The 26822-nt window shown below is 40.7% G+C and overlaps 2 protein-coding genes across 5 annotated transcripts in view; one reads left to right on the top strand and one right to left on the bottom strand.

The window, feature by feature from the left end:
- Positions 1 to 26822, bottom strand: part of ift140 (intraflagellar transport 140 homolog (Chlamydomonas)) — a 144778-nt gene that overhangs the window by 51924 nt on the left and 66032 nt on the right. The window lies entirely within an intron of this gene.
- tmem204 (transmembrane protein 204) overlaps positions 1 to 26822 on the top strand; it is a 43457-nt gene that overhangs the window by 5002 nt on the left and 11633 nt on the right. For both annotated transcript variants that reach the window (XM_087997857.1, XM_087997858.1), the window contains exons 2-3: positions 3287 to 4408; positions 7939 to 8094. In XM_087997857.1, coding sequence (XP_087853983.1) covers positions 4141 to 4408; positions 7939 to 8094 — 424 coding nt within the window. In that variant the 5' untranslated portion in view covers positions 3287 to 4140. The remainder of the gene's footprint in view (positions 1 to 3286; positions 4409 to 7938; positions 8095 to 26822) is intronic.

Genomic DNA, 26822 nt, shown 5'->3' with positions numbered 1-26822 from the left:
CTATAAACTTTTCTTCAGTCCAAAAATCATCTATTAACCAGTACTTTGTTTTCTGTTACTTGGCCAATTTGCTACTATTCATTTTATTCCATGAATTATAACTTTGCTCACAAGTCTGTTGTGTTACACTTTATCAAATACCTTTTGGAAGACCACGTACATTGCATCAATAACATTACCCGAGTTGACATTCCATCACCTCATCAAAAAACTCATGCAGGCTAGTTAAACACTGTTTGACTTTACCAAATCTGTGCTGGTTTGCGTTAATTAAATTGAATTATATAAATTATTTATTAAGAAAGTGTTAACGAATTGAGCAGTAGTCTTGAGTCTGGAGAATTGATAAAGGAAATAAAGAGATGCCAGATAAATTGAACAGGCATTTTGCAAATATTTGTCACTATAGAGTATAAAAGTAACAGCCTATAAGCAGTTATAAAGAAGGAAATAAAAGGCTGGGGGAGAAGAAAATTACAATCAATGTAGATTGTTGGAATGGAGGGTTGATAAGTGCCTGGATGCTGGTGGATTTCATCCTAGGGTCTTAAAAGAAATGGCAATTGAGATAGTTGACATGTTGGTTTTAATTTTCCAAAACTTCATGGATTTAGGGAAAAATCCAATCAAATGGGAAAATAGCGAATGTAGAATGTAACTTCTTTATTCAAATAAAGTAGAAGCAGCAAACTAACATCTGTCACAGTGAAATGTTAGAAACTATTATTAAAAAGAATTATAGCAGTAATTTAAGTTTAAGGTGATCAGGCAGAGTCAATATGGTTTTGCGAAAGGGAAGCCATATTAACCAATTCTTGGAGTTATTCTAGGAAATAAGGGGATAAAGGGGAACCAGTGGATATACTGTACATTTGAAAAGGGGCCACATCAAATATTACCATGGAAAATAAAGGGTGTAGAATATTGCCATGGATAGAAGATTGATTGGCAAACAAAAAGCAAAGAGTAGGCATAATGGGTCTTTTTGATGTTGGCAAAATGCAACAAGTGGTATGCCATAAGGATCAATGCTGCGGTTTCAACTGTTAACAATTTAAGTAAATGACAGAGATAAAGGGACGGAAGGTATAATTACCAAATTTGTTAAAGGCACAAACATAGTAGGAAAGTAAATTGTGAAGAGGATGTAAGGCGGCTACAAAAAATATAAATAGATTAAGTGGGCAAAGGTCTGGCAGATGGAGTATAATGTAGGAAAATATGAAATTATCAGTGTTGGCAGGGAGAATAAAAAAGTATATCATCAATGTAGCAAGGGTTTGCAGAGCTCAGAAATGCAGAGAGTTCTGGGTGTCTGACTGCATGAATTACAAAATGCTAGTCTGGAGGCACAGCAAGAAATTAACCAAACTAATAGAATGCTAAAATTTATTGAGGGGGAATTTAATACAAAGATACAGATTATGCTTCAGTTATGACGTGGAGGTGCCAGTGGACAAAGACAGATGTCACATGATACCAGGTTATAATCCAGTAGATTTATTCGAAATCACAAGCTTTCGAAGCACTGCCCTTTGTCAAGTGAAGACACTTCTGTACTTCTGACCATGTTTCAGTTGTCCAGAGCAATGGTGAGACCATATCTGTACTTTGTACAATATTGGTCACCTTATTTAAGGAACTATGTAAATGCACGGGAAACAGTTCAGATGATGCTCAATACCTGGAATGGATGGGTTGTCTTATGAAGAAAGATTGGACAGGACAGGCTTATATATGAAGCTTAGATGAATATGTGGCAACCTGACTGAAATATATAAGATCCTGAGGGGTCTAACAAGGTAGGTATGGATGTTCCTTTGTGAGGTTGCCCATTTAAATGAGAGATAAGGCATTTTTTTCCCCACAGAGTCATGATTCTTTGTCTCTTTCTGAAAAAGTAGTGGAAGTAGAGTCTTTAAATATTTTTATAGCAAAGTTGTATAGATTCTTGGTTAACTATGGGTGAAAGGTTATCGGGTTGATGGAAATGTGGATTTGACATTACAATCAGAACAGCCACAATCGTAATGAATAGTGGAACAGGCACAGAGGGTTGAATGGCCTATTCATTTTCCTTGTTTATATGTTCATCGTTACCCAAGTGGTTATTAATTTTGTCCCAAATTTGGAGTTATAGAAACTTCTTCAACACAGATCAAATTGATTGATCTGTAGTTGTTGGACTTATCTTTACACCTTTTTTTAAACAAGTATCACATTTGCAATTCTTTTGTCCTTTGACATTATCAGAATCGAAAGAAGACTGGAAAATAATGGTCTGTGCCTCCACAATTTTCACTCTTACTTCCCTCAATACTCTTGGACACATCTCATCAGGTCCTAGTGCCTGATCAATTTTAAGTATAGACGTCTATCCAATAACATCTCCTTATCAATTCAGGTGCCTCATGTCTTCTCTCTCATCATGACTTGCTTGGCATTTGCTTTCCTGATACAGGCAGATGCAAAACAATCAATTCATGTCTTGTCTCCATTTGTGAATTTCCTTTTTGGTCTCTTAATTGTCTCCACCTTCTTTTATCACCTCTTGATTACTTGTAGGGCTATAGAAGACTTTTAGCTTCCTCAGCATTTGGTTGCCAATCTCTTCTCATACACTCCCTTTGTTATTCTTATTTGCCCTCTCATTTTTCCTCTAAACCTTCCATATTCAACCCGGTTTCTCATTTCTCCAGCCTGACATCTGTCATAACATTGTTTTCTGATGCTTGTGAGCAAAACATAAGTGTTAGAGAGAGATGCAGAGACAGAGAGAGAAAAAGAAAAGTAAGCAAGAAAGAGAGAGATAAACTGAGAAAGGGAGGGAACATGTGAAAGAGAGAGGCAGGGAGGAAGGGCAAAAGAAGGATAGAGAATGGAGGAGAACAAGAGAGAGAAAAATGAGAAAAAAAAGAGAAAAAGAATCCAAGGAAGGCCGGGGAAAAAGAGCAAGGAAGTGAGACAGAGAAAAAGATTGAATGCAAAGAGATAGACAAAAGCATCTACAGGCTGTAGAACGTGTCATTAATGTGATATTATGTTCATTTGTCTGAGACATACATTTATGAATCATAGAACGAGGTCTCAGAAAAAGGAAAACTGCAGATTTTGTGCTTAGAGATGTACAGTTATTCTCTCAGTTTCTTTCTTACCTAGTAGTTAGTTAAATAATATTTGAAGAGTTAAAATATATTAGAAGCACACTATCACAAATTGCAGTGTATTAGGACAGAAACCGATGGACCACTTTGCTGCCATTGCTCATTTTTCATTTCCTTTACAGTGACCTTGCCTGTATAACAGAACACAGAAGGGGAATCTGTGCTGTTTCCAAATTATTTGAGCCAGGATTTGGAAAAGCTGCTTTGATTGTCGTCCGGGTCCCTTCCTCAGAGGAAACACATCCTGTTAATGTTTGAATGTGAAGTTGGACTACCGAATGTTTGTTGCAGCCAGCAACGCCCAAAGACTCACCAGCACAGTTAGAAAAACAACAGTTTCCTCCTAACTTTGAGAGTCGTTTTCTTTTTGGTATCTTATCAGTATGTCAGGATTGTGTCACTCCCAAAGCATGGAGTCTATTTCAACAAGATGCTCAATTTCTGCTTAACTGTTTAATCTACTGCACGGTGCTTTGCTGTGATTGTTAATATTTTGATTTAAGCTGAAGGCAATCTCAACAAACATTACATCAAACTGCTTTGATCAAGTTGATCTACTTTTCAACAAATTGACAAATAGGTGCACAGATCCAGGAAATCACTCATTTGACTCCACCAGCTTTACTCAAAGATCTTCACTTCGTGCATCAACGAAACTTCAACAAAAGGGATGGACCTGCATGCACGGCAGCTTATCACTGCTATGTCTCCAGTCAAGAAGGCGCAAGAGGGCGGATAAACCACGTTCATTTTCACCCAGATTAAACAGTTAAAGTATTTTTAAAATCTGACACATCCCTGTTGAGGATACTGGTGGACAGAAGGATGAATGCTCAGCTCCTCTAGCAACTCTCAGACAGCTCTAGATGCTTCTGAATGTTTAATACACATGAGTGTTTTGTGTAGAAATAAAAAAGCTTCCTTGTGTTCACTTGGCAACTAGAGCTGTCTTGGAGTTGAGGAAAAGCAGCTGGGTATGACTGTCCAAAAGCTGGTGGCTACTGCTGTGGCAGTGGCTCTTCTGTCTCTGATTCTCAACAATGCAGCAGCCTTCACTCCAAACTGGGTGTATCAGGCACTGGAGGATGGGAGAAAGCGCAGTGTGGGATTGTGGAAGATGTGTTATGGAATTGATAAAGGGAAAGGGCCAACAAGGCTTGAACAAACTTTGGAGCGTGACTGTGAGAATTTAGACTGGGGATCAGAGCATGCTGGATTTCAAGAATCTCGGAACACAGTGAAACGTAAGTCTGTAAATCTCTTACCTATAGCTGGGGCAGAATCACAAAAAGCTAGCACACAAGTTCAGCAGGTAATAGCCAAGTCAAGTGGACTATTGGCCTTTGTTTCAACAGGAATGGACTATAATGCAGTTTTGAAGAATGATAGGAGACCTTACTGAAATGTATAAGATCCTTAGGGCCTTAACAGGGTAGATGCAGTGAGGTTATTTTCCCTGTGGGACAGTATAAGGCCAGAGGACAAAATCTCAAAGTAAGAGGTTGCCCATTATAGTCAGAGATGAGGAGAAGTTTCTTCTCTCAGAGGATAGTGAAACTGAGGAATTATTCCCGAGAGATGTCAAAGCTGGATTGTGAAGCATGTTCAAAGCTGAGGCAGACAGATTTTTTTTTATCAGTAAGGGAATCAAGGGAAAGTGGAGTTGGGGATTATCAGATCTGCCATAATCACACTGAATGGCAGAGCAGACTAGATGAGCTGGATGGCCTAATTATACTCTTACTGTGGACAATGGCAGGGGCACTAATGGACTGCTGTTCCTTTACTGCTAGAAAAATGAATGGTTATAAGAGTTCCTTTAATGTATTAGGGTAGGCAAGATCATTCTGCCTTTCAACTCTCATGGGCTGCAGTGTACATTCCTTAAACTGTTAATGTTTGAGGGGATTATTAATTAAACTCTTATTCTATCAGTTAGAGCATAAGTTAATGAAATCTCTGTACTATCCATGATGGGTGAATTGATGAAACCTGTATACTGCTACTGCTAGTGAGAGGGTGAGTTAATGCAGGGCCTCCCAAAGGTGGGGTGGGGAGGAGACAGACACCCAAATGAGGTCATAAGCTCTGAGGCAGCAATGGTCACCATGAAGCTCTGACAAACCCCTAACAATTATACAGCTGAGCTCCAGCTCTAGTAGTTTTCACCGAGGGATTTCAACAATTTTCAAGCCTCAAATGGAGTCACAGAGCAGAAATAGTTTGGGAAGCGCTGAGTTAATGAATTTCTGTACTGTCGTTGAGGGTGTGATTTGATTAAACCATTGTACAGTCGGTGAGAGGGTGAGTTAATGAACCTCAATTCCTGTAGGCACTTATTTATAAATATTGCTTGAGAGTGGGAGTTTTAAAGCACTTGCAGACTTTAGCTATCTCACAAATAGTAATACTGTGTGAATATTTCATATAACTATCATCCAAATGGAATAAACACAAAATCTTTACGTATTGGCCCACAATATAGCAAGGTGAGGGATAAGCCATGTTCCATACTTTGAAAGCTGTTTGATAAAAAAATTAAAGTAAGCTATATCTTTACACAAACCAATTGGCCAAAATGGATGTATCAGTGTACATCAGCATCTCCATCTGAATGAGAAAACTGTGGAATTGCATTGACTACCTGGGATAAATGAAGCTCAGTTTTAATGTCATTCATCAAAACTGAACACCAAACTAAGTATTTAACATTGGAACATGGTAATTATCAACTCTACAATTCAATATTACAGCAAAAAACAAACTAAATTGAAAGAAATTCTGCTTTCAAAATGGGCAAAATGTCATTTCAAACATGATACTGCCAAATCTTTGTATTTCAAAGGAGACCAAGGGAAAGGATTTTTCATTAAACCTCTGATATATTCATTCTCAAATATAATTTTTGCTGGGAAGCTAGGGTGCAAGATTGTTCATATTACTGAGAAACTCCATCAGAGCATTTACTCACTGGAAACTCACTACATCACCCAATAATTATTTTTTTTTCATTAGTGATGCTAAAACATTGTATAAAGCTACTGTGATAGTACTGTAAGGTAACAAGGTACAATATTTGTTGGAAGAACAGGAATTATTGCAGAAAGATGAGTTGTAATGGTGTAGACTCCCTGCCTCATTCTAACCTTCCAACCCAAAATCTCTATTAAAAAACTCAGATACAACCAAATGTCAGACTGGGCATGCCCAGACAGACTGAAACTAGACACATGCAGGGCAGATCCTAATACAGCTCTTATAATTTAATACATTCCAAATAGGAAAGGTGAAGGTTCATTATAGGTTTTGAATCTGTTGGATTACTAGTTTGTCAAGTGCTTTGACAGACTTAGCCAAACCAGTCTTGCAGACAGAATTAGTCACTAGATAGACTGAAGGCTGACAAAATCTATCTTTTCTTTTCATAAAATGAAAATATTATAAATAGGACAGGATTAGGTTACACATTCTTTCATGTTTGCTTCAATACTGAACATGATCATTGTTGATCTTCTGCTTCAACCTAGACGACAGTATAATTGGAAAGTTTGTTTTATATAAGAGAGTTGTCTTACTCTACCTACATTGAACCAGTATGAATTGATACAACTGTAATTGTTTTAATTGCTGAGTCCCTCACTATCAACAACCATTGACCAGAAACTGAACTGGACAAGCTAGATAAAAAACTTCGGCTACAAAAGCATGTCATAGGCTAGGAATCCTGTAATGAGTAACTCAACTTCTGACTCCCAAAGTATGTCCTCCATCTACAAGGCACAAGTCAGCAGTGTTATTGATCATTGGCATCATAACCACAAATGTTCACTCCCTTCACCACTGATGCTAAGTAGCAGCAGCATGTATGATCTACAAGAGCCATTACAGAAATTTACCAAGGTTCCTGAGACAATACCTTCCAAACCCATGACCACGACCACCTAGAAGGAAAAGGGCAACAGATACATGAGAACATCTCAACCTGCAAGTTTACCTCCAAGCCATTCATTATCTAAACTTGGAAATGTAATTGCTGTTTCTTTAGTACCACTGAGTCTGATTCTGGAACTCACTCCCTAACAGCATTGTGGGTCCATCCACAGCAAACAGACTATAGCAATTCAAAAAGGCAGCTCACCACCACCTTAAAGGCAACTAGGAATAGCCAGTAAATGCTGGTCCAGCCAGTGACACCCATATCCTTTGAATTTAAAAAATAAATTTGGCGTTCTGTTCCAAATATTTGTACTGTGTAGGGAAAGAGATTTTTGATCTCTGGTCCCATGTTAGGTTGCTTAGTTTTAAATCTGTGTCACTAAATATCAACTTGCAAACTCATTTAAACATCAGCTTGTGCCTGCATCTCATTGTTTAAAAAACCTAGATCATGACTTTTACCCTCACCCAAATTTTCTTTGCTCCAAAGTAACTAAGTTCGCTTTCTCAAATGTGAAACTGTCATCTTTCTCCATAATAAAGTAGGTACAATTATTCACACCATTACCTGCATTAATTAGCACCAAACCAATTGTCAAGAGTACTATTGATAGCCCATACGCCTGTGCCCTGAATTATATCAGAGAATGTGCATACATTAGGGCTGAGGATAGTCACTGATTATTTTCTGTTATCATGTGGTCAGTCACAGAATATTTAATAATTTTGCTCTTAACTGTTTACTTCAACTGAATATTATCTACTGAGGCAACACATGACTAAAGTGGACTGTACTTTAATCTTCTCTGAGTTAATTACACTGTCTCCATCTCTGCAGTTCAGTTTGATATGATGCGAGCCTGTAACCTGATTGCCACAGTGGCTTTGACTGTTGGCCAGCTCATCTTCCTCCTTGGACTGATGGAATTGCCACTAATTAGCCAAGATTCTCAGTGGTGGGAAGAGGCAATAGCTGCTCTGTTTCAGCTATCCAGTGAGTAACACATTTACTTTCCCATTTAGAAATTGTACATGTAGCATCAAAACGAGTCAGACTGATAGTGTTTCGTTGTCACTTCAAAAGCACCTTCCATAGATATTTACGTTCACTCTCGTAAGAACTATCAATTGCCAAATTTAGCGACTATCAATAACAGAGAATCATAATTTTGTACAGCACAGAATGTGCAGCATGCAAGCATTTACTCTTTGAAACAGCTATCCAATTAGTCTCATTCCCTGCTTTTACCCCATAGCCTTGCAACTGAAACAAAGACAACTGGCCAGGATAAAAATTCAGAGTGGTGCATTTATCAGTCCCACACTCTAACATACGGCACAAGTTTGCAAACATCTAGCATTGCTGCACTGTTAATATGTGTTTATGAACATCTAAATTTACTCAAATATACTTCACAGATTGGGCAGTGTCCACTGGACCACTGAAATACAAAGCCTGAGGGATCACAGAGGCAGGTTTGAACCCGTCCCAAGTCTCACTGGAATGGGTGGATTCTGATCTCAGTTCACCTTCAAAAATACTGAAGAAATGCATGAGAGGACAATATCCAGTCTGGGCCAAAATCAGTACACCTATGGATTACACAGACACATCGGTAAAGCATGGGTAGTACAAACACATTTCCAATTGCAAACACTCATGATTTATGACCAGAAAAGCTGTGCCTAAATGAAATCCCAATTCTGATAGTGAGTCACCACTGCTCACTCTCTAGCAATCAGCTGGGTGCATTAGTGGTCATCTCCAGATGCAGATCATCTACCCATCCTCTTTTGGAGAAACTCTCACAAGTGTAACATGCAGAGAGGATATTTCCTGTAGAACAAACACAATTGCAATTAACACTTTTTTGTGATGCAAGTTAATGGTAGTGTGCTGGAAGTGTTGCTGAACAAAGAGGCCTAGGGGTTCAAGTGGCCTGGGGATTGTTGCCAAACAAAGAGACCTAGGGGTGCAAATGCATAATTCCTTGAAAGTGGAGTTCCAGATAGACAGGCTGGTGAAGAAGGCATTTGGCATGCTTTCCTTCATTGGTCAGTGCATTGAGTATAGGTTTTGGCATGTCATGTTGCAGGTTTTAGAGGCCACTTTTAGAATACTGTATTCAATTCTGGTTCCCTGCAGTAAGAAAGATGTTGTTAAACTTGAAGAGAGTTCAGAAAAGATTTACAAGGATGTTGCCGGTTTTGGAGTGTTTCAGCGATAGGGAGAGGCTGAATAGGTGGGGCCCTTTTTCCCTGAAGTGTCGGATGCTGAGGGTTGGCCTTATAGAGATTTATAAAATCATAAGGGGCACAGATAGAGTGATTTGGGAAGGCCTTTTGCCCAGGGTAGGGGAGTCCAAAACTAGATAGCATAGGTTTAAAGTGAGAGGAGTGCAGAGGGCCATGTGTATGGAACAAGCTGCCAGAGGAGGTGGTGGAAGTAGGTACAATTACATTTAAAAGGCACGTGGATGGGTATGTGAATAGGAAGTGTTTAGAGGGGTATGGGCCAAATGCTGGCAAATGGGACTAGATCAATTTAAGATACCTGGTCAGCACAGATGAGAGTCTGTTTCAGTGTTGTATAACTCTATGACTCCAAGTAGTTCACTATTCTTCATTGTTCTCCTTATGCAATAAGTAATTATAGTATTACTTGCACATTGTTATAAGGTGCGCTCAAGACAAAGAACTTCACAAAAACCAGAAGAGTTCCTGTAATCTAATGGTACATTTTTTTGGTCCCATCCTGTAATCTTAACAATCCTGATCACAGTATAACCCTTTTTCAGGAAAAAGCTTTGAAATCTGGAGCATGACTCAATGATCAAAGACATCCAGGCAGTACATACTGAGATCTGCCAAGATTCGATCATTATTTAGTTTTTACATGCATTACAACTGGGTATTTTTCTACACACTCAATTATAGAAAGTTTGTTCATGCTGACGTCCAATAGTCTTTGAAAGATATTTTGGGAGTCAGGTCAAATGCTTACAGATGAGTGAGAGTCAATGAGGCATAACAAATAAATTATTTAATGGATCAGCTAACTATCCTCAGATAAAAGAATGGTTGAGAAAAGGGAAATTTTTGAGTTTAAAATTAACATGTTAGAGGCTGAGCAGCTGTCTTTGCCAACAGCATGGATTTCTAATACAAATTATTTCCAATGTGAAATCCTGAGATCTCTTTGTGGATCTCTACTTGCTCAGTGAGGAGGAAATGCAGTCTCTGTGTTTATACACTATTCCATTGACAATCAGAGAACTGGAGAACCATGTCATTCTGTGGAGCTGCTAATTTTAGCTCCAGAAATTTGCACTTGCTGCCCAGTGTCTGCTCAGAGTATGATGAGCGACTGGAGGGCGCCAGGATATCCCGATCCCGGGACAGGAAATGCCTGTTATTACCTGTTACGCAAGCTGAGCCTTGAAGCCTGCAGAGAGCCTTGTCTGAGGCCCAGGGAAACCAAAGTCTGCTGGCAAATAAAATGCTACACCACAAATCACTCAGCAGCTCACTGTAGATGAGCAAGCAAGCAAGTTGCCACGAAAATGTCAAGTTACCAGAGATGTAACTTCACAGAAATTTATATTAAAACATTTCTTCTCATATGGATATGAAAAGACATGGAGAGAATGTTAATTGAACCTAAATTGTTTGAAAGATTTGGTGTTTTTAACTTAGGCCATTCTCAAACAGTTTGCCATTCACCATCGAACTTGAAGGAGACAGGCATTGACTGCAATGAGCAGTGAACATAAAGTTGCTCAATTTTTTTTCCTATTAAAGCTCAAGCATTTTATTCACATTCAAATACCCAGATATATTTTGTGAAATATAAAGCTTGCAGACAATAAACACTATGCTGTCCTTTAGCCTCTGCAGGGCAGACTGTGAACACTTGTACACAGTACTCAGACCCTGCAAGAATATAAGCTATGTTGTTGAATGGTTGTCAACTACTGATAATCAAACCTGCAAAGGGGAGGACATGAGAGCTGAATGACATAACTGGGGACTTGTATCTTTCATCCTTCTTCCACTCTATGAAGTCTTCAGGCAGCAGTTACTGAGAACAGAATTCTGTGCACAGGCAGAAATCGAAGTGAACTAACTTAGTAAACTGGGGTTGTAGAGCTAGGACAGAGGCAGATTGGTGCTTAGACCTGGTAAACTGATTTATAGGATACTGGTAAATCAGGGCTTTGAGTCAGTGGGAGATAAATTGGCCCTAATACCTATTGCATTGGGGATTTTGATTAGTTACTTAACTGCGGTCCTTCTGCCCTCAAATTTCCTTAGCACAAGTTGCCATATGTCACTGCTTTGAATTCCACTATCCCTGTGACAACGTTTAAGCAGCAAGAAGGAAATTGCCACAGTCCATCAGCAGATTCCCATATCACAGCTAAAAACACAACAACCCAATGTTGTCAGACTGGATAGGATTAGTTTTATTGGACAAACCATCTTTCCGGATCAAATTTGATCGAAGAGAATATGGAGAAGTTTATTTGAAGTATACCTAAACACACACAACAAACTTTAAATGAAAAACTTAAATAATCAATGTAATAAATGTTCCACAAATTCAGCATTGTGATTCACTGATATTAGATATATAAATGAAATTATTTTCAATATCAACTACAAAGGGAGTATAAAAAGTGGTTAGTCAATTCAATTCTTTCAACAGTGCAGTTATGCTGTAAAGCACAGTGTGCTGAGAGAGGTGAGAACAGGCAGAGAGTGTGAGAGTGTGAGTGAGAAAGAGAGTGTGAGAAAGTGAGAGAGAGCAAGAGTGAGACAGCACACGAGAGAGAGTGAGATGGGTTGACAGAAAAAGAGTGATGGAACACATGAGCCTAAGGAGGGGTCTGGGTGAGTTGGGCATGGAGAGAAGTGGGGACATTTGAAAACGTGGTCAGTTTCCACGTAAAAACTGAAGATATTTATTGAATAACCACTACTGGGTGAGGAAACATTTACTCTAGATAAACATAGGGTTCAAAGAAGCTCTTACTCTCAGTCCTTGGGAATAAATACTGCTCCCTCATCATCAACTCTCTCGCTTTATCTGGCAAATGTCTAAGACTTAACCAGACTGTTTGTAGTGTTGTCTAACTGATCTCAAGTGGAGCTTCTGAATGCCTATCACTTAGACTGTCTGTTTCCAACCTGTAACACCATCTGACTTCCACATTGCCTCTTGCTGCTGAAACCTTTTATCTGTGCTTCAGTTACTCCAAATTGAATATTTCGATGTAGAGCGCCCGAGGGACATTTCATCAAGTTAAAATTACAATATAAAATGTGAGCAGTCTTTGAGATACAGGTGAGCGAAGGTCTACTGAGAGAGACCACACAAACATACAAAATGGGTGCTGAAGGTAGTAATTCAGCTCTCTGAGCCTGCTCCATAATTCAACAAGATCATGGCCGATCTGTTTGTGTTCTGAATCCTGATTCCCAATTGCCCAACTCCCACTGTTTTCTGAGGCAGAGAGTTCCAAATCATACAAACCTTAGGGAAAAAAAAATCTCATCTCTGAAAGGTTGACCCCTAATTATAGAACAGTACCCCTACTTCTGGATTCGGGCACAAGATGAAACATCCTCTACATGTCCACCTTGGCAAGACCATTCAGGATCTTATACACTCCAAAACTCAAGTGGAAACAAGCCCAGCCTGTCCAACTTATCTTCATATAACAATACATTCATCCCAATTCCTCTCCTAATAAAGGGCATCTCATTAATTTTCTTGTATGTTATAATTGGATACTAGCTTTTTGTGACACAACCACTAGAAAACCTAGATCCTGCTGCACCTCAGAAATTCCAGCAGTCATTCTCAGTTGAAGTAATACTCTGCTTTTTAGTCTACCTGACAAAGTGAATAAAGTCATATTTTTCCCACAGTGTACGGTTAGATCTTTGCCCATTCACTCAAACTGTCTTCTGCAAATGTACGTTCATTCGTCTCATAAGGCATTGATGTAAGTTTTAAAAGTTTGAGGCTTTAGCAGAGGTGGGATTCCACTTGTCTCAGCCAGACAATTAGATAAGAACCATTAATGCGTATGCTATTCTCACCCAGCCAGTCAATCTTCTATCCATGTTGACACCTACCCCATGAGCTTTTATTTTCTGCAATAACCTTTGCAGTCACATCTAATTAAATATCTTCTAGAAATTCAAGTACGTGCATCGACAGATACTCCTTTATCCACAGCACGTTAATCCTTCAAAGAAATTTGATAACTTGGTTAAAAAATATTTCTTTCATAAAATTATGCTGACTCTTCCCAATTACTTGAGTTTTACTAAGTCGCAAGCTTGATGACCTATTAATGACAATATATATATTTATAACTTTACAATCTAATGGAACTTTTCCACCTCCTTTATTACCCTAGGATGAAGTCCATTTGGACCCAGTAGATGTGTAAGCCCGCAGCACCTTCAGTTATTTCTGCCCTTTTGGCTATTACTACAGTCAATCTGTCTTTTCCAGTTTATATGAAGATTAATGTCACCCATGATATTGCCATCCATTCATGACAAGCACCCAATATTTCTTCCTGTACACTACATCCTACTTGTGATCCTATTAAAGGGCTTATAGATCATTTCCACTCGTAACTTTTTCACCCTGCTATTCTTTATTTCCGCACAAACTGATTCTTTATCCTGATCTCCTGAACCAAGGGCATCTATAACTATTGAGGCAGTTAATCTTTGATTAGAGATGTAGCTTCATGGTGACAGTGGTTGGGCACTTAGCATTGAGGGGTGTATGTCACTTAAAAGGAATTGGAAGTTAGATAAAGGTAGAGGGATAGAACTGTTAATCAAAGATTAACTGCCTCAATAGTTATAGATGCCCTTGGTTCAGGAGATCAGGATATCCCAAGCCAATCTAGTCCCACCTGACAGTAACCGGCCCAAATCCCTCTAAACCCTTCCTATTCATATACCCATCCAGATGCCTTTTAAATGTTGCAATTGTACTCGCTTCCACCACTTCCTCTGGCAGCAGCTCATTTCAGACATGTACCACCCTCTGCATGAAAAGGTTGCCCCTTAGGTCTCTTTTACATTTTCCCCCTCTCACCCTAAACCTATGCCCTCATGTCCTGGACTTCCCCACCCCAGGGAAAAGACCTTGTCTATTTATCCTACCCATGCCCCTCACGATTTTATAAACCACTATAAGGTCACTCCTTAGCCTCTGACACTCCAAGGAATTGTCCCTACTAATTAGTTTAAAGCTTTTTTTGGTTATATAGTTCTCAAGAGCATTAGACCTTGGACAATTCAGATGTAGACTGTGCCAACTTACAGTCCCCAGTTTCCCAGTTCTGGAGCCTGCGGCCCATGAACAATCTTTGAATCACATATTCATTTGTCCAATTTTTTGCGCTCTTTGCCAATAAGCTTGCAGCTCAGGTAATAGTCCAGTGATTGTAATCATTGAGGCCCTGCATTTGATTTAATACCTAACTCCTCATACTCTCAATGGTGAACCCCTTTCCTCGTTTGTTCATGTTGTTGATACCTAAAGGACAATGGCAACAGGATACTCCCATTGAGAGTTCCTCTTCAACCATAAGCTGAACCCTGGCAGCAATCAGCCAACACAGATGTCTGGAGTCTCGCTCTTTGCTGCAAAGTACACTGTCAATCCCCTTATCCTCTATGACCAGTACGTTCCTTGCTGCTCCATCCACTTGAATGGCCTTCCTGAACAACCCGACAGTGGTCACTCTGCCTATCCACCTTGCAATACCCATTGTCATCCAAATAGGCTGAGAGAACCTCAAACATATAGGACAATTGCACTTCTGCCCTTAAGGTCTCCTTATATACCTCACTCAGTCACATCCTCCTGAAGGTGAGGCGAGGGTACTGATAGAGTTGTGTTTGGAATAAGACAATTATAATTAGCAAAGTAAGGTTAGTAAAGCATGATTGACCCTATACCAATGGCATAGTGAAAATTCTTGCTTGATTTTGTTTTACATGTACGAAGTAAAGATCAAACACCTGACGTATTGTGTACAGACTGGTCAGTCAATCTCCAATGGAAAGCAGCCAAAACTGCTAATTCCTGTAAGGTACACATGTTTACAGAGTGGGATACATGTGACAATCTAGAGAACAAGCATGTTAAAAATCTGCATTAGAACCGGAATGTCCCTTAGAACAGGAAACTTGACTTCGCTCTTGAAATGAAAGTTAAACAGCTCCTTTCCCACTCCATTATCTGCTTCCTTCCCCAGTGAGAAGGATTATGTGATGTTGTATCTTGAAGGATGTGAAATGAGGTTAAATAATCATCACTCATTCAACACAAAAACTAAAATAAACTTCAACGGTGTGTCATTTTTCACATTTTGTTTAGAGTGAAATTTAAGAAATTATGATGAATTTAATGCTCTCTTCAGTGCTGATAGAGGCCACATGGATATGAAGTTGGCTGAGTGACAGGAAACAAAGGGTAATGGTAAATGGTTATTTTCCAGACTGTAAGATGGTATAAAGTATGTTTTCCCAGTGATTGGTACTGGGATCACTGCTGAGGACACAATTTCAAAATTTGGAGATGACCCAAAATTTCCTGTAAACTTTTCTGCAAAAAACAGTATTTGGAACTGTGAAGAGGGCAATGATAGACTTCAAGAGCACACAGACAGTTGATGGAAATGAATGTGACATATGGTATGTAATGGAGTATTAAGTGAAATATTTTGGTCAAAAAAAGGAGTGCAGAAATAGAGATTCAGGGAATATACATGCACAATTCTGGACAATGGTAGAACACATTGTGAATATGGTTAAAAAGGCATTTGGGCTTCAGGGCTTTATAAATACTGGCAAATTATGACAAACCCTTATTAAACTTAGGTTGAGAGAAAAGCCTATGACAGCCTATGCTTTCTTAAAAGGCAATATGGAGTATGTGTGAAATATTGCGTCAAATTCTGAACACTGCACCTGAGGAAAGAGGTGAAAGCATATCAGCAAGTGTAAAAAAGGTTCCTGAGAATGGACAGAGGCATATGAGAATTCTGTTCTGAAGATATTTTGGAGAAGCTCGGGTTAATCTCAGAGAAGTTTGATAGGAAAGTTAGTAGAAATATTCAAAGGCATAATGGATTTGGGTAGAATACATAGGGAAAATTATTCCTTTTTTTATTCATGAAATGAAGGCATCATGGTTAAGCCAGCATTTATTGACCATCCCTAATTGCCCAGAGGGCAGTTAAAAGTCAACCACATTGATATGGATCTGGAGTCACAAGAGGGCCATACAAGGTAAAGTTGGCAGTTTCCTTCCCTAAAGGACATTAGTTAATCAGATAGGTTTTTCTGACAATCAACAATGGATTCATAGTTATCATTAGACTCTTGATTCCAGATTGACCATAATGGTGAAGGATCAAAGGACTCTTGTGTAAGAGTGATTAGCAATAAAAGTAGCAGTGACACAGGAAAAACATTTTATACAGCAAGTGATTAGGATTTAGAACCCACAGTGGCTTTAAAAAGACAATTTGAAAACAAAAATATTCAATAAAATGTGGGTGTCACTACCAAGACCAGCATTTATTTCCCATCCCTAATTGCCCTTGAACTGAATGGCTTGCTAGATCATTTCACAGCAGCTAAGTGCCCACACACTGCTCGGAGTCACGAGCCTGACCAGATAAGCATTGCAGATCTCCTTTCCGAAATGATATTAGTGAAGTGACGACAGCTTCATAGTCACTAGTGGATAAGTACCTGAGGAAACATATTGCAGAGCTACGTGGACAGAAGGGGTAGGATTAACTGAAAGAGAACTGGCATGGACATGAGGAGCTGAATTACCTAAAATTGTGCTGTAACCATTCAGAAGGCACTACTCAATTGAGTAGGCAACATGAATTTGTTTTTGACTAATGATTAGTTATAACTAATAAATAGAATTCACAAAATTTGACTTTGTTCAACCTGACAGCACTATTTTGCCATTTTGTTGGCTTTGTTGTTGTGACAAGTTCTGATTAGGTAAGCACAGTCTGACAATATGGTAATGTAAAGATTTGGGAATGTGTGCCATTCATATTTCTTGTCATTGGAGTTCATGCAAAGGGCCTGTGAAGGGAAATGACTTGCCTCAAATTAAAATTTTATTTTGGGCTTTGTGTGGAAGTTCTAATCCTGGTTTCCTGTTGTCACCTGATGAGTAATTGTTCCACCATGAAGCAATAAAGAATCAAGATGAATAAAAGGAGGAATGTAACCATAAAAATTCTAACTGGACCACAATACTCACACGATAGGAGGTAACAGGCAAAGAATAGTAGCACGGTTTTGATTAATCTGGAGAAATCAGAGTCAGAGGAAAGGAAAAAGAAAGAAAATAGCTACAATTGTTAGATTTTAACAAAAATGCACAGAATTCAAACATAGAGTCATAGAGATGTACAGCGCGGAAACGTTCCCTTTGGTCCAACCCGTCCATGCCGACCAGACATCCCAACCCAATCTAGTCCCACCAGCCAGCACCCGGCCCATATCCCTCCAAACCCTTCCTATTCATATACCCATCCAAATTTCTTTTAAATATTGCAATTGTACCAGCCTCCACCACTTCCTCTGGCAGCTCATTCCATACACGTACCACTCTCTGTGTGAAAACGTTGCCCCTCAGGTCTCTTCTATATCTTTCCCCTCTCCCTAAACTTATGCCCTCTTGTTTTGGACTCCCCGACGCCAGGGAAAAGACTTTATCTATTTAACCTATCCATACCCCTCATAATTTTGTAAACCTCTATAAGGTCACCCCTCAGCCTCCGACTCTCCATGGAAAACAGCCCCAGCCTGTTGAGCCTCTCCCTATAGCTCAAATCCTCCAACCCTGGCAACATCCTTGTAAATCTTTTCTGAACCCTTTCAAGTTTCACAACATCTTTCCGATAGGAAGGAGACCAGAATTGCACGCAATATTCCAACAGTGGCCTAACCAATGTCCTGTACAGCCTCAACATGACCTCACAACTTCTGTACTCAATACTCTGACCAATAAAAGAAAGCATACCCATCGCCTTCTTCACTATCCTATCTACCTGCGACTTTTAAGGAGCTATGAACCTGCACTCCAAGGTCTCTTTGTTCAGCAACACTCCCTAGGACCTTACCATTCAGTGTATACATCCTGCTAAGATTTGCTTTCCCAAAATGCAGCACCTTGCATTTATCTGAATTAAACTCCATCTGCCACGTCTCTGCCCATTGGCCCATCTGGTCAAGATCCTGTTGTAATCTGAGGTAACCCTCTTTGCTGTCCACTACACCTCCAATTTTGGTGTCATCTCCAAACATACTAACTGTACCTCTTATGCTCACATCCAAATCATTTATGTAAATGATAAAAAGTAGAGGACCCAGCACCGATCCTTGCGGCACTCCATTGGTCACAGCCCTCCAGTCTGAAAAACAACCCTCCACCACCACTGTCTTCTATCTTCAAGCCAGTTCTGTATACAAATGGCTAGTTCTCCCTGTATTCTGTGAGATCTAACCTTGCTAATCAGCCTCCAATGAGGAACCTTGTCAAACGCCTTACTGAAGTCCATATAGATTACATCTACCGCTCTGCCCTCATCAATCCTCTTTGTTACTTCTTCAAAAAACACAATCAAGTTTGTGAGACATGATTTCCCATGCACAAAGCCATGTTGAATATCCCTAATCTGTCCTTGCCTTTCCAGATACATGTACATCCTGTCCCTCAGGATTCCCTCCAACAACTTGCGCACCACTGATGTCAGGCTCACTGGTCTATAGTTCCCTGGCTTGTCCTTACCACCCTTCTTAAACAGAGCCACCACGTTAGCCTACGTCCAGTCTCCCAGCACCTCACCTGTGACTATCGATGATACAAATATCTCAACAAGAGGCCCAGCAATCACTTCTCTAGCTTGCCACAGAGTTCAAGTGTACATCTGATCAGGTCCTGGGGATTTATCCACCTTTATGCATTTCAAGATCCAGCACTTCCTCCTCTGTAATTTGGACATTGTGCAAGGTGTCACCATCTATTTCCCGACAGTCTATATCTTCCATATCCTTTTCTAAAGTAAATACTGATGCAAAATACTTGTTTAGTATCTCCCCCATTTTCTGCGGCTCCACACAAAGGCCGCCTTGTTGATCTTTGAGGGGCCCTATTCTCTCCCTAGTTACCCTTTTGTCCTTACTATATTTGTAAAAACCCTTTGGATTCTTCTTAATTCTATTTGCCAAAGCTATCTCATGTCCCCTTTTATCCCTCCTGATTTCACTCTTAAGTACATGCCTACTGCCTTTATACTCTAAGGTTTCACTCGATTTATCCTGTCTATACCTTACATATGCTTCCTTCTTTACTAAACCAAACCCTCAATTTCTTTAGTCATCCAGCATTCCATATACCTACCAGCCTTCCCTTTTACCCTAACAGGAATATACTTTCTCTGGATTCTCGTTATCTCATTTCTGAAGGCTTCCCATTTTACAGCCATACCTTTACCTGCAAACATCTGCCTCCAGTCAGCTTTTGAAAGTTCTTACCTAATACTGTCAAAATTGGCCCTTCTCCAATTTAGAGTTTCAACTTTTAGATCCGGTCTATCCTTTTCCATCACTATTTTAAATCTAATAGAATTATGGTCGCTGGCCCCAAAATGCTCCCCCACTGACACCTCAGTCACCTGCCCTGCCTTATTTCCCAAGAGTAGGTCAACGTTTGCACCTTCTCTAGTAAGTACATTCACATACTGAATCAGAACATTTTCTTGTACACACTTAACAAATTCCTCTCCATCGAACCCTTAACACTATGGCAGTCCCAGTCTATGTTTGGAAAGTTAAAATCCCCTACCGTAATCACCCTATTATTCTTCCAGATAGCTGAGATCTCCTTACAAATTTGTTTCTCAATTTCCCTCTGACTATTAGGGAGTCTATAATACAATCCCAATAAGGTAATCAACCCTTTCTTATTTCTCAGCTCCACCCAAATAACTTCTCTGGATGTATTTCCAGGAATATCCTCCCTCAGCACAGCTGTAATGCTATCCCTTATCAAAAATGCCACTCCCCCTCCTCTCTTGCCTCCCTTTCTATCCTTCCTGTAGCATTTGCATCCTGGAACATTAAGCTGCCAGTCCTGCCCATCCCTGAGCCATGTTTCTGTAATTCTATGATATCCCAATCCCATGTTCCTAACCATGCCCTGAGTTCATCTGTCTTCCCTGTTAGGCGCCTTGCATTGAAATAAATGCAGTTTAATTTATTAGTCCTACCTTGTCCCTGTCTGTCCTGACTGTTTGACTCACTTCTGTTCTCAACTGTACCAGTCTCAGATTGATTTCTTTCCTCACTATTTCCCTGGGTCCCACCCTCCCACTTTACTCGTTTAAATCCTCCCGAGCAGTTCTCGCAAATGTCCCTGTCAGTATATTAGTCTCCTTCCAATTTAGGTGCAATCCATCCTTCTTGTACAGGTCACTTCCAGTTCAGAAGAGATTCCAATGATCCAAAAATGTGAATCCTTCTTCCATACACCAGCTCCTCAGCCATGCATTCATCTGCTCTGTCCTCCTATTGCTGCCCTCACTAGCTCGTAGCACCGGGTGTAATCCAGCTATTACTACTCTCGAGGACCTCCTTTTTAAATTCCTGCCTAACTCTCTGTAATCTCCCTTCAAACTCTCAACCTTTTCCCTTCCTATGTCGTTGGTTCCATTGTGGACCTCTTGCTGGCTCCTTTCCCCCTTGAGAACATTCTGCACCCTCTCTGAGGCATCCTTGATCCTGGCACCAGGAAAGCAACACACCATTCTGCTTTTTCTCTGCTGGCCACAGAAACGTATGTCTGTACCTCGGTCTAGAGAATCCCCTAACACAATTGATCTCTTGGAACCCAACGTACTCTTTGTTGCATTAGAGCCAGTCTCAATGCCAGAAACTTGGCTGTTCGTGCTATGTTCCCCTGAGAATCCATCCCCCTCTACATTTTCCAAACAGCACACTTGTTTGAAATGGGTATGGGTACAAAAGACTCCTGCACAAGCTGCCTACCTCATTATCAGTGCATTTTGGATCTAATACTAAGTTAATATCTACAGCAATCAACTTCGAAACTATCTACTCATACCTTTGATCTACATGAAAATGAGTAATTGGTTGCAAAATTGCATAATACTGCATCTTCTGTCCATGGCACTACTAGCCAATGGAAGGGCAAACCAGGGCTGGAAGAGATCCCTGCTTTTACCTTCAAGCTTTCAGTCAGAAAGTATACAAGTGTCATTCCAATACGCTAAAGCTAAACGTGGTCTACATGGAGAGAAAATTATTCTCAGCATTCTAATATTTAGCCTGAGCTTCTGATGACCATGTAAAGCCTGAATGCTAAACTGGGAAAAGGAGATATCCTCCACTGTCTGGAAATATCTTCCACTGCCTGAAGACAGGTTCAATTGAGGCAGTCAGGAGGTAACTGGACAATTATTTGGATCGTAATGGTGTGCAGAGATATGGGGAATAGGCATTAGATAATAGAGCTGGTGCAGGCACGAGGGCTGAACGGTCTCCTCCTGCACCATGATAATTGTGATTCAGTGATAATGGAAGACCACGAGGACTCATCCTGGGGGTCAGTAACTGAATAGGATACTGATACATGCAAGAAAGAGTGTTCTGATTCTTGAGCCCCTACTACTCCCAGGGATGTCACAAAAGTTTGTAGTTCACCAAAGAATGTAATTTTCCCAATTTACGTGAATGGAATCAGGTTAATAGAAAACACCAATTGGATTCCTGTAGTTTACAGAAATTACTGTATATTACAAATAAGTCAGTTCTAGCCACACATAAACAAAACCATGAATGATCAACATATAATTCTCCTAGTTGAAACTCTAATCCCCTTTTAAAGACTCCTACACACACATTCAGACAAATGAACAAAAATAGTGTTATTGGAGGGAAGTATTTCAGTTACTGGTTAAAAGCAGCAGCTTACAACAATTATGGGAGGAAATAACTGGCTTTCTTCAGGCTTCAGTTACTTTTACTGCAGAAGGATAGTGACATTGAACCTGCGCCTTCAGTAAATCAGAGGCTTCTCTTGCTTTATCATAAACATCCAATAAACAGCCGAGCTGTTCACTTTGAAAGGATTCAGAAAACATTTACAATGATGTTGTCAGGGTTGAAGGGTTTGAGCCTATAGGAAGGGACTGATAGGTTAGTACTGTTTTCCCTGGAGTATCGGAGGCTGAATTCTACTGGAAGCTATGGGCGGCACAGTCTTTGTCTTCCTTCAGTAGCTCTAGCAGGGGTTTGTGATCTGTAACTATGACAAATTCCCATCCATAAAGGTACTGCTGGAACTTCCTCACACCAAAGATGACCGAAAACCTTTATCTGGTCACATTTGTGTTTGGTATCAGCCAAACTCTGGGAAGCAGACGCTATCGGGTGTTCCTCTCCTTCTGACCACCAAAAGGAGGCATCGCATGTCAGGACTACCTCTTGCTTCTGATCATAATGGGCCAATACCTTCCCTAAAGGGTACTTCTTGGCTATGTGACTATTTCCAAGGCTGACACTTTTTCAACAGCAGGTGTAAGGGTGCCAAGATGGAAGCCAGGTTATGTATAAATTTTCTGTAATAATTCACTCATTCAAGGAAAGACCTAAGCTTCAGCACAGACATGGGAACCAGGGCACCTTTGATCGGCTTCATTTTATCCTCCAACGAAGTTTTGATGACTCTGTAACCCAAGGATAATTGGTTCTGCTATAACGTGTGTTTCTTCAACACAAATTGGCTTTAATATGATTGAAGAATTTAGACTATTATTTGTGGAATGTGAACTTTCCTTACCTGTATTGGCTGTAATTTGATTCTGGTCCCATTAGTTTAAAGGGCGTGGATACTGCGTGATTTTCTTATAACACGAGATCGAACGAGGACAGAACTATTGCGTTATATCAGAACCAACAGCAGGTCACCTGGGGCGCCTGAACACATATTTTTCCATTCTAAGGCACCCGCCCACCTGGGAAAAAACATTTAAGCACTATGTCCCAAGTTCTCCAAGTGCTTTTTTTGGTCTCACCTGTTATGAGTATGTCATCCAGATAAATGGCAGCCCTTGAAAAATGTTCTCCATGGTCCGCTAGAAAAGCGCACAGGCTGATGATACTGCAAATGGCAGTCTTCTTTATTGGTATAAGCCCTTATGGGTATTAATTGTAGCGTATGTCTGGGACTCCTCATCTAGACGCAATTACAGGTAAGTGTGGCTCATGTCCAGCTTCGTAAAAGACAGCTCCCCTACTAACTTTGCATACAAGTCCTTTGTACAAGGGATCGGGTATTACTCCAGCTGTGAGTAGCATTTACCGTTTGCTTAAAACCAAGGCAAAGTGAGCCATCAAGCTTCACAACTGGTATAACAGGTGCTGCCAATTCTTGCAACTACACTGGTTTGAGGATCCTTTCGCTCTTCAGCCTCCCAATTTCTGCCGAAAGGCAAATGGCACCAGATGGGCCGCGAAAAATCTTGGAATTGCTTCCTGTCAACATGTAAAGTGGCTTTGGCCCCTTTGTTAATTCCAAGCCCTGCCTGAAGTGCTCCTAGGTATTTCCTTAGGACTTCACAGAGCCAATCACTTTGTAATTGAACAATGTTCAGCCAATCAAGGAGAATCTTTCTAAGCCAATTCTGTTCCAATAGGATTGGGCCCAAACTTTTAACTGCCATTGATGATAACTGCATCAACTGCTTCCCATAGGAGACTGGAACTGAAGTCACATCCTTAATCTGCAATGGTTCCCCAGCGTATGTTCTCAGTATGGCTGAGGTCATGCAGAAGCTGAAGGATTGGAGTCCCACGCAAATCTTGTTAAAGACAGATTCTGCAACTGTGCTGGTATCGACCTCCATGGTACCTTGAAAACCATTTAACCAACCATTCATTTTAAATGTTTCTGATTTGGATGTTGCTTAGCAGTTTAATTGCTCCAACCCACATATAGGGGGATTATCCAGGGTGTGCACTCTCCTGGGTTCTGGCCTATGAGCTTCCTTACTCAAGTCAGGCCTTGTAGGACTCCTTTGCTGTCTTGAATCCGCATACCAGCAGCAAATACAATGTCTTGCTGGCCCAGATCCTGAACAACTTTTTAGCCACTTGGCTGAGGCTCGGCTTTGTTATGGGATTCTGCTCTGGGCTGGCCTAGGGTCCCTCTGCTTAGGATATGCCCTGCGTGAGGTTCTGCTCTTGCCTACACTCAAGTGGTGCTCCCCAAATTCAGTCAGACAGGTGAGGGTATACACTTCCATTGGAATGCCCTGTACCTCCCATGCTTCACTTGCCGCATTTTCTAATGACAGAAGGGTCTGTTTCCATGCTGTACATCTCTATGACTCCATGACCTGTTTGAAGTCTAGATGGGCTTCAGCTAGTAGGCACTTCTACATGATTACGTTATTGATCCCACGCTCGTCACCACTGAAATAACTGCACAAAGGCCGGTATGCCATCACCAAATCACCCTTTACTTGTGCACAGTACACTGTTTGTGGCCAGTCAGCTTGGAGTCAGTCCTCTGTACTGAGGACATTCTAAATTTCCTGTTTATAATTTTCAAAACTTTATCAAACTGTGTAAAATACAATCAAACGGTTAACAATGAAAAATAAGCAGCAGTTTACAGGAAATAGCAATTTACAGAGGAAAGGGACAGCAAGGCTAAACCCCAAACCCCACTGTTTAACCAGTTTGCAGGGAAATGAGGATGAACCTCAAATCCCACCTTATCTCACTAAAAAGGAAACAGTAGATGCAAACACATACAAAACAGTTCGATCAACTAAACAATAAAACAGTACATATATCACAGAGACACCTGCAATCCAGCAGAACACCCGCCCCACCTTTTGATCACAAAGTAGCCCGTCTCTTCCGGCTCTCGGTCGGCCCCATGCCCCTTCTGGCTATTTCCTGTTTATATATTTTTTAAAAAGTGATCCAGCTCCATTACAGCCAGCTCTCAGAGTGAACAGACCCTCTAATGCTCATTGTCATAGAGTCATAGTCAAAAAGATGTACAGCATGGAAACAGACCCTTCAGTCCAACTCATCCATGCCAACCAGATATATCAACCCAATCTACTCCAACCTGCCAGCACCTGGCACATATCCCTCCAAGCTCTTCCTATTCATATACCCATCCAGATGCCTTTTAAATATTGCAATTGTACTAGCCTCCACCACTTCCTCTGGCAGTCCATTCCACACACGTGTGAAAACGTTGCCTCTTAGGTCTCTTCTATATCTTTCCCCTCTCACCCTAAACCTATGCCCTTTTGTTCTGGATCCCCGACCCCAGGGAAAAGACCTTGTCTATTTATCCTATCCATGTCCCTCATGATTTTGTAAACCTCTATAAGGTCACCCCTCAGCCTCCGACACTACAGAGAAGACATCCCCAGCCTGTTCAGCCCCTCCCTATAGCTCAAATCGTCCAACCCTGGCAACATCCTTGTAAATCTTTTCTGAACCCTTTCAAGTTTCACGACATCTTTCCGATAGGAAGGAGACCAGAACTGCATGCAATATTCCAACAGAGGCCTAACCAATGTCCTGTACAGCCGCAACATGACCTCACAACTCCTGGTACTCAATACTCTGACCAATAAAAGAAAGCATACCAAATGCCTTCTTCACTATCCTATCTACCTGCAACTCCACTTTCAAGGAGCTAGGAACTCGCACTCCAAGGTCTCTTTGTTCAGCAACACTCCCTAGGACCTTACCATTCAGTGTATAAGTCCTGCTAAAATTTGCTTTCCCAAAATGCAGCACCTTCCATTTATCGAAAATAAACTCCATCTGCCACCTCTCAGCCCTGGCCCAACTGATCGAGATCCCGTTGTAATTGGAGGTAACCCTCTTCGCTGTCCACTATACCTCCAATTTTGGTGTCATCTGCAAACCTACTAACTACACCTCCAACATCCAAATCATTTATATAAATGACGAAAAGAAGTAGACCTAGCACCGATCCTTGTGGCACTCCACTGGTCACAAAATTCCAGTCTAAAAAACAACCCTCCACCATCTCCCTCTGTCTTCTACCTTTGAGCCAGTTCAGTATCCACATGTGTAGTTTTCCCTGTAGTCCATGAGATCTAATCTTGCTAACAGTCTCCCGTGGGGAAACCTTGTCGATTGCCTTACTGAAGTCCAAATAGGTCACATTTAACAATCTGCCCTCATCAATCCTCTTAGTTAATTCTTCAAAAAATTCAATCAAGTTTGTGAGACAGGACTTTCCAAGCATAAAGCCATGTTGACTATCACTAATCAGTCCTTGCCTTTCCAAGTGCATGTACATCCTGTCCCTCAGGATTCCCTCCAACAACCTGCCCACCACTGATGTCAGACTCACTGGTCTATAGTTCTCTGGCTTGTCCTTACCACCCTTCTTCAACAGCGCACATAAGCCAACTTCCAGTCTTCCCGCACCTCACCTGTGACTATCAATGATACAAATATTTCAGTAAGAGGTCCAGCAAATCACTTCCCTAGCTTCCCACAGAGTCCTAGGGTACACCTGTTCAGGTCCTGGGGATTTATCCACCTTTATGCATTTCA

Source organism: Chiloscyllium plagiosum, unplaced genomic scaffold (genome assembly GCF_037043375.1).
Source record: "Chiloscyllium plagiosum isolate Xiang-an unplaced genomic scaffold, Cpla_swu_hap1 HiC_scaffold_20, whole genome shotgun sequence".
NCBI classification, from domain to species: Eukaryota; Metazoa; Chordata; class Chondrichthyes; order Orectolobiformes; family Hemiscylliidae; genus Chiloscyllium; species Chiloscyllium plagiosum.
This window is presented reverse-complemented; position numbering and strand designations above follow the sequence as displayed.